At 47.4% G+C, this 8,783-nt stretch overlaps 1 protein-coding gene across 1 annotated transcript in view; it reads right to left on the bottom strand.

The window, feature by feature from the left end:
- The window catches only part of KCNN3 (potassium calcium-activated channel subfamily N member 3), a 237,096-nt gene that overhangs the window by 37,448 nt on the left and 190,865 nt on the right, over positions 1-8,783 (bottom strand). The window contains exons 4-5 of the mRNA XM_007948528.2: positions 8,232-8,373; positions 967-1,077 (exon numbers count right to left, since the gene is read on the bottom strand). Of these exons, the coding sequence (XP_007946719.1) occupies positions 967-1,077; positions 8,232-8,373 (253 nt within the window). The remainder of the gene's footprint in view (positions 1-966; positions 1,078-8,231; positions 8,374-8,783) is intronic.

Genomic DNA, 8,783 nt, shown 5'->3' with positions numbered 1-8,783 from the left:
GTTCAAACCCACCAGCCACTCCTCGGAAGGAAGATGGGGCAATCTACTTCTGTAGTGATACTGCCTCGGAAACCCAAGGAGGGGTCGCTATGAGTCCGGTCCGACTCGACGGCACATATCAACAACAACAACATGCCTGTCAAGGGTAGGATGCATCTTGAGTCCTGCCTTGCCGGAGGGTATGGCTCAAGTCACCACCCTTAGCTTCCTTGAGTGTATATATGTGAATGTTCTGGGAAAGTTTGCTCTCTTGTTCTGGTCCTTTGTTTGGCTCGTCATCATCTTACCCCTGGACTTGAGACAGCAGCCATCATCTGACCTGCCGACTTGGGTTCGCCAACCCCTGCAGCCATGTGAGTTGGAAGAATCCTCCAGACCTACACACAACAGCCTGCCAGCCTCCCAGCCTCCACCACCACCACACAACTATTTCCTTGGAAGTCTGTGACTTCTGTGAGACTTTACAGCAAAATACAGAACCCAAAGACAGGAGGGAGATTCCTGAGGGGAGGAGGAGTTGACGTCAGAGATGATGGAGTGGCACAGCAGTTTGGAAAAGCTGGACATTTGGGACATCTTTAAGTTCCACCTCATAGGGACCGGCCTTGTGCTGATCTTTCTAAAAGAAATAATTCAAGCAGGTGTGTCTTAAGTCAATCTTTTTTGAGATACAAAAGAGATTAAACAAACAAACAAGAGAAGCAGGGAAGGGAGAAGAGAGATGCCAAACCACATGAAGACTGCCCAGGAGCAGAAGCTCAGCAGAGACAAGGACCTTCCTCCAGAGCCAACCCCAAGAAAGTCTTTCCCAAGAGCCAATATGCTGAAGTCAAACTTTTAGCCCCCTACACCGTAAGAAAATAAATTTCTGTTAAAGCCATCCACTTGTGGTATTTCTGTTATAGAAGCACTAGAGAACTAAGACACCCCCCCCCCCCATTAAAATGTGGACACATGGTGTTTTACCCGTTTGGTGAGCTGAGTGTCCATCATGAAGTTGTGAACATGCTTCTCTGCTTTGGTGAGTTCCAGCTTTCGGGCCACCACGGCTACTACGAGGGCAGTGCAGCCTGCACCCTGTGAGGGGACAGCAAGAGGATTGGAGGGGAGAAAGCACATCATTAAGAGGCAAGGCCTAGGCAAAAGACTGAATGAGCCTACTGGGGGGTGGTTTTCCCAGGACTGGAGTGGGGACTTGAGTTCTTTGGCTGATCAAGACGAGCCATGTCACCTGCTGGGGCCCTGATTGTCCCACCCTCTTGCAATGCCTCCTGGTTTATCCTCCAGAGGTGACCTTTGAGAGAATGAGTCTTCCTAGAACTAGTCAATTCTTAGTGGAGCAGGATCATGGATGGAGGCTGAGGTTTTGGATAAGTTAAAACAGATAGTGCCCTGGCTCATCTATTTGCCAGGCCATGCAGTGCAGTGGATGTTAGAGGGTCCACACACACATGCTCTCTCTTCATATATGTCTCAACCTCATTGCCAGCTCCAGAACAGCAGGCCCAAGAGGAGGAATCCAAAACCAAAACCAAACCAAAGAAAAAAATCCATTGCCTTCAAGTTGATTCCAACTCAAGGCAACCCCATGTGTTACAGGGTAGAACTGCTCCATAGGGTTTTCTTGGCTGCAATCTTTATGGAAGCAGATCTCCAGGCCTTTCTTCTGTGGTGCTGCTAGGTGGATTCAAACCACCAATCTTTAGGTCAGTAGTCAAGTGCAAACCATTTGCACCACCCACAGATCTTAGGATGAAAGAAGATCCTGCATAAACTAGAGGCTGGAGGAGCACCTGCTGGAGATTGAGAGTTTTTCTGAATATAATCTAATGAAGAGGAAATACACTTTCCCCAAAGATGGTTTTCAAGAAGGAATACTTGGAATCTTGCATGAATATGTACACTCAGTGACTGGGCTTGCCCCTACAGTTGGGTCTTTTGACATGAAGGTCTGTGCTTTGACTCAGCAGGAGGAACCAATTCTTTCTTGCTTTCATCAGAATGTTCGTGCATTTACCATCATGCAGAGATTTTAAAGACAACAACAATACTTTTGTCTAAATACAGGATTTAAGTGAATCTGCAGAAGACCCTCAGGATTTTCCAGAGTAGTGTGGCTATTCTGTTCAGGTGGGTCCATCCAGGGGCTGTGTAAAGGAAGCTGGGTTTCACAAGTCTTAAGAATGGCAGGACTCACTCTCTCCTCATCCTTTGGGCACATGCTAGACTGTCTGGGCAATGAGCTGGGAGAGGAAAGTGGCACATTCCAACATTCTATTGATGGATTTTAAATCCTGTCCTCTGTATGTCTAGATTGGCCTGTGTGCACTTGGGAGAGCAGAGAGAATCCTTCCCTGATTTGTCTCCACACAATCAAAGTCAGCCCTTGTACCTCCCAGATTCTCAGGAGAGAGAGAGAGAGCACTGTCCTCACAGGCTGTCACTCAGTGTCTACAGACTTGACCCTGGGCTTCCCTGACCCTCATTTGTGAGAAGAGATGATAAGTTTATTAAAACCAGCAGTCTATCTCTCTAGCAGCTACAGTAATTATAGTTGCCTCAGAGCCCAGTTTAGCAGTGTGAGGTCCCAGGATTTAAGTAACCCATCAATACCATTTTGGGCTCATCAGATCTTAGAAAATGTACAAGAAACACAAAAGGACATTTTTCAAGGGTACTGCCATCTGTAACTGTGAGTCAGAATTGACTTGACAGCAGTGGGTTTGGTTTTGGGGTTGATCATGTACAATAGAGCTGGGAGGCAGGCATATGGACAGATTCAGCTCCCTGCTCTCTGTTTTATAATTGCTTTCTGTCCTTTCCCACAGATGGTCAGAGGCTGGCCTGCATGGTTTGGGGCCTGGCTGAAGTTGACAATGTTTCCCACTAGCTTTTCATGGGTAGTCTCACTAAAACTTCTAATATTCCTTGATACATTTGGTCAGCCACCATTACTAGCATAATAAAGTAAGAAGAACTGAGTCTGTTGTGGACTTTCCTTTTCTGACTTCATTTACCTCCTTTGTTCAGGGATGGCCATATTTTCTTGGCATCTGTGACTTGCAGGAGACTCTGTGCCCAAATTTCAAAGGAGATGGGCAATTGGACAGCCTAGTCTGTAGCCGTAATCAATTTAGCAAGGTCTCCAGAAGCAAAACATAGCTGTCCCACAGGGAAGATAAGTGCTCCCTTTCCCTTCAACCACACCAAGTATAATTCCTCTCCTTTATATGGAGTTCCTAAAGAACTTTGGGCTACAAGCCCAAAAAAGGGGATATATCATTGTGTTAAAAATGGAACATCACAAGGAGAGGGCTCTCCCCAGTTTTGATTCTCCCTCGTCTTCCCAGATCCAGGCAAAATTCTGCTAAAGTCATCCACCAAAAGCTGGGGCTAGAACAAGCCTGAAGAGAGAGACTTCTCTGCTCACCTGGCCACTCTGGGAATTTAATCCAAACAATCAATCATTCATCATCCTGAATTTCCAGGGTCTAGGTGGAGTGTTCCACAGTTCTTGCCATGGTTCACAGCCTAGCTTGCTCAATATACAGCGCTTCTAATTGGAAATGAAAGTATTTTAACTAAGGAACTATCTGCCTTATATGATTAAAATAAATTTCTGTGTGGAGGCAGAAGGCTGGACTTTAAGACATTTCCCAGTTTCAATTTCAATATGCTAAAATTCCCCTGTGCGTTTTTCTCTGCAGGATGCTGGGCTCTTAACCTCTAATTCCAACTTGAATAGGTAGCAGTGGATATCCTCAGCTTTATTTTTCTTTTAGAAAATCCATTGACTGGATGCAATTCATGAAGTCACCAGTAATAAAGCCTTGCCTGGGCACTTCCATTAAGAAGTAATCTTGTAAAGATGAGGTCAGACACCAGCAAACTTTGAAAAGTGGCCAGCAGAGTACTGAAATCAAGATTGCTGGTCTGAAAGAGAGAGAGAGAGAGAGAGGGAAAGAGAGAGAGATGTGTATGTGTGTGCATGTGTGTGTGTGAAAGAGAGAGAGAGAGAGATTGAAATGAGTGGCAGGGAACAAGTTGTGCTGCACCCTAAACAGCATAGAACAGAGCAGGGGAAGTGGAAGGAGGTAGCTGGGAAGCTGAGGAATAAGAAAAAAGATGAGTTGATGGAATTAGGAGAGGAAGGAAGGAAAAACAAGGAGTCTAAGACTTACATCAGAAGTTAATGGTCAATTTTAGCTTTTTAGAGGATGTATCATGGGACCTACCACCCCATGCCATGTTTACCTTTAAGTGGTATCATGGTTCCCTGTGTTCCTTTTGGAGTGATGATCTTAGTACCTAGAGGAACTTATCAGTCCAACGGCCATGTTAGCAGCCTGGTAGCACTTGTGTGATGCGGCCGTGATGCAGGTTGGTTTTAAGGGACAAATTGCCAAGGGCCTGGCTAATTTTGGCATCTGAGAGAGCTCATGCTGTTCCAGTGTGGAATCTTAGAAATGGCTAGTGGGCAGAGGGGGCATGTGAGGAGAGGATGATGGGGGGTGGGGCGACAGAAAAGGGAAACAGCTGCTAGTAGGAGTTCCATGGGGTCAGATTGTGGAACAAATCCATGACTCAGATGTGCAAAGTCCTGAATCACAGTTGACACCAACTGGATTCCCAGAGTCTTCTCTTCCCAACTCCTATTTCCATGGGGCATGGGGAGGAGAATAGGGTCTGCCCTTGGTGATGTCATAGTTTCCGAGGTACATGGTGAGCAGGCAGCACAAGGGTGAGCAGAGAAAGGGGTGGCAGGGAGGAGTGAGCGTGCCTAACTCATCTGTAGCCTGGGACCCGCATCAGAGGCCCAGGCTCCTCCATGCTGCTCCTCCCACTGCTTGTTTCCGAGAGACATATTCCAGCTGGAAAACCTTAGAAGCTGGAAAACAAGCATCCCAAGGGGAAAAGTATGAGGTGTTCTTAACTAAAGAAGCATAAAATAAAATAAAACATAAATGAAAGTGACAAATGGAGGAGGGAAGCCTGGAGGACTGAAAGTTGGATTCTGTTCCTTCAACAGATTCCATGTAACAACTAAAATAACATCAATTGGTTTGAAACCAAGGTGTTTCAGGGAGAAGCTCATCTTCTAAAACTGACATTAAGCAGATGTCTTGCTGAGCCCTCTTTTTCCCTCCTCCCAAAATGACTCAATTTGTGCTACCTTTTACTTCCTCATCACTTTCCTTTTGCAGTTCAAAGAGGCGTCTCTCATGAAGCCATTGGGGGAAAGCTCAATATCCGTAGCAGGCATCCTGAAAGGTTTTGTCTATGTGTCCAAACTCATGAAGCTTCCACACAATGAGTCTGGTTCTACAAAGTGGCTAATTGAAACGGGGTTACTACCAAAAGGACGTAGGGGCACGCAGGGTCTGCCAGAAGCCTGCAGAACCAAATGGCTGGTAAAGGCACATCTTGAAGTGTTTCACTGTTATTTCCAATTCAGGATATTAAATATTGACAGCTTTTCCTCTATGGAATTGTAACTGCTATCATTAAAATTCTTTATGGAAAGAATGTATCTGCTATCTCTGCTTTTGCTGGTGAAATCTCCCAAAGGCATCAAGTCTGTGCCAGCAATGTCAAGTTGTTCAGACAATTATACACCCTGCTTAATGGTTGACAATTACACCGTTACTGGGCTTGCCAAGAGAAAACAATGATTAAGACTATTTGCAGCCCGCACACACAAATCTTTCCTTTCCCTTCCCAAGCAGGCCCTGCCTTGGCCTTCGTGGTGTCCATGGTAACCAAATAGGAAGCCCTACCTTTAGTCAAGGCACTTGCAATAATAATCAGGAGATATACATAGTATTGGGAGGCTGGGGGAGGGGGAGGCAGGGATTCTCAGCAATGCAAAACCCTTGAAAGGAGTGACTCAGCGAGATAAGTCACATTTGTTAGAAAAATGTCAGCCAGGGTTCCTCTCTGTGGCTCATTCCAGAGTGAGGCAACTGACTTTAATTTGGGTAAAACCACTGACCATGAATAGAGGAATGTGCCCCGTACCTCTATATAGAAAGAAACATATTTATGCAGTGGGGCTTTGTGCAGAGGGAGAAGATAAAAGGCATGTGCTGTATTCTTTTTAGTGAAGGTGGGTACCAGTTCCTCTTCATCTGTTTGCTCTTTCCATTTTGATCTCACCTCTCTCCACAAATAACAAAACAGTCCCTTCCAAGGAACTACCGTAGACCCAGGCAAAACAAGAGGGTGCTGAACCAGAAGCAGCCTACTCAAGTCCACACCTCAAGGCTCAGGGGGTTCTGCCTGTTCCATGTGGCTTTGCCAGAGCAGGAGCCAGAAGAGGCAGGAGACTCAGGGAACAAATGAAGTGGCTGAGAAATGAGACTGTTTTCTTGGATGTGGCACAGCTCCATGCTGAGAGGAAGAATGGCTGGTATTTAAAAATAAGAGGCTCCCAGCAGGGCCCATCCACCAATGGGCAGCCAGGATCTAAGCCTGCCCCTGGCCAAGGGATGGTTCTGGAGCACAAAGCCCAGCCCCAGGAGTGGCTGGCTCTAAGGACACAGGAAAGCATTGGCCATCAGGTGGCATTTCATAGCTTTCTGGTAGGAAGATTGTTTCCCTGGTTTCCTGATGACAGTTGGAGTTGTGCCAGACAGACTCCTACTAACCAATGGATGGGAGGTGTTTATTCTAAAGCCCTACACTTAGACCCATGATGTATCCCCAGCTCGATGCTAAGCCTTTAGTCATTAACTGCTGCTTCAGTATCTGCCTGCAAACGTGGGCCTGCCCTGGATTTTAGTCAGAAAAGGTGAGAGGGCTGTGTCCAGTGGCAGAATAGCAGCACTGGGCCACCTCCAGCTCACTACCCAGGCCTCCAACCCCAGAAGACTTGCCAGGGCCTCTCCTGCACTGAGCGGCCTGAGTCTGGCTGCTTTGGCCACTGAGATCAGTCCCACAGTTGGGCTGCGTGGGGGAAGGACTGACATCCCCTGAGGAGTACATTCAGGCTCTGGAGGAAGAGCTGCAGCCTTCCTTTTCCACTGCAAAAAGGAGTCTTGTCCCTTTTGGAAGGAAGGTCTTTCTTTTCTCCCCAAGAAATGGGGAGATGAATGAAATCCGAGGAAGTGCCGACTTCCACAGAAGCCTGATGGAAGGAGCAGACAGAGGACTGCCCTGGGGAGAGCTGTGGTGTCCTACCACAGAGACCTAGAGCATCTCACAAACACTGCTATCTACCCCACACCCCCACCGCTACCCCTCATGTTTCCCAAGCTTAGGTATGAGCCCTCAGTTTCCTCTTCTGAAAAGAGGATCCCACTAGCTCTGACACTCTGTGTGCGAGGATTCCAGAAGGAAACTAAGAGCCGTGGTGCCTGTCCTGCACCTAATGCACTGCATGGCCAAGGGATCCTCATCAGCCTGAAGGGACGATGCTGCTGAGAGACTGGGGACATGGAGGACCTGCCCACAATGACACTGTGTGTGGCCCTACATGGCTGACAAAGTGCTTTCACTGAAATCGTGAAATCGTTTGATTTGATCCTCATCATAAGCCAGTGAGGAGGGCAGGGCAGGTCTTCCAGCTCTCCTTTACCCTGGAGACACTGAGGTCCCACAGGCTCAGTGCACTGCCCAGGGTCCAGAAGAGGGGAAGCAGAGGGGATTCAGGTTCTGGCTCTGACTCCTGACCCCATGTGTTGGGTAGGGGAGCAGAGCCCAGCACCCACAGATGGGGAAGTTGAAGCCTGGGGTAGTCAAGAGTAGTCCTAGGGCCATAGAGCCCAACTTGGACCCAAACCAGTGGCCAAACCCCCAGGACTCAGGTCTCTTAAGGCCAGTTCAGTGCTCTTCTCCATCCCCACCTCCATGAGTTCCAGCAAAACTTAATCAACCAGAAATGGTGCCACAGTCAAGGGGCAGGCAGGGAGCAGGCAAGGGGACAATGTGCTACAAGCCCTGATGCTCACTGAGGGGGTGGGGCACACTAGGTAGTCTGGGTGGGAAGGGGAGAGTCTGACCTTTGCCAGCTTTGCAGCCCATTTTTGTTAGGTTGCAATGAGACCATTAACTTTACAAAAGCAAACAAAAAAGTAAGAAACGGTTGTGGATTTCATGTCTGCCTTCTGTGGATTTCATGTGCAGGCCTGTTAACTAGCTCCCACCACCCACACCTCACTGGAAGGCAGTTCTCTGTTTACAGTAAAGGGCTCTGCTGAGTGGGTAGGGTAATGGACAGAGCGGGTACTCACCATGATGCCTGTGAGGAGACAGACACCTTTCCCACAGTATGTGTGGGGCACCATGTCCCCATAACCAATGGAAAGGAATGTGATGGAGATGAGCCACATGGCACCCAGAAAGTTACTAGTTACATCCTGCTGGTCATGGTACCTGCCAAGGGGAACACAGGCATTAGTAGACGGAACTGCCGTTTCCGGGAGTACAGGCTGTGACAAACCTGGAGGCAGGGAAGGAAACAAGATACACTGTTGAGGAGGAGACAGCAGTAATGGTGGCACAGATTTCTTTAGGCTATTGAAGGTGCCCAAACTGTGACCCTCTGCATGTCCCTCTCCTGCCCCCCACCATGAGCTTGGATCCTGAAGTCAAATGTTTTGTCATCATTTGAACTGTATGGCGGGCATCCTTTTGGTGTTGATAAAACAGCTTTGGATGAAATCATGCAGTAATAAAATTGAAAATTTCCCTTCGAAGCCGACAGTCTAAATGTATGTGGAAGTGATTAATCTGAATTCACAAGCTCCCGAACAGGGAAAATGTCAAAAAAAAAAAAAAAAAAA

The sequence above is a fragment of the Orycteropus afer genome, unplaced genomic scaffold (genome assembly GCF_000298275.1).
Source record: "Orycteropus afer afer isolate SDZICR_OR568_19922 unplaced genomic scaffold, OryAfe1.0 scaffold00217, whole genome shotgun sequence".
Taxonomy (NCBI): domain Eukaryota; kingdom Metazoa; phylum Chordata; class Mammalia; order Tubulidentata; family Orycteropodidae; genus Orycteropus; species Orycteropus afer.
This window is presented reverse-complemented; position numbering and strand designations above follow the sequence as displayed.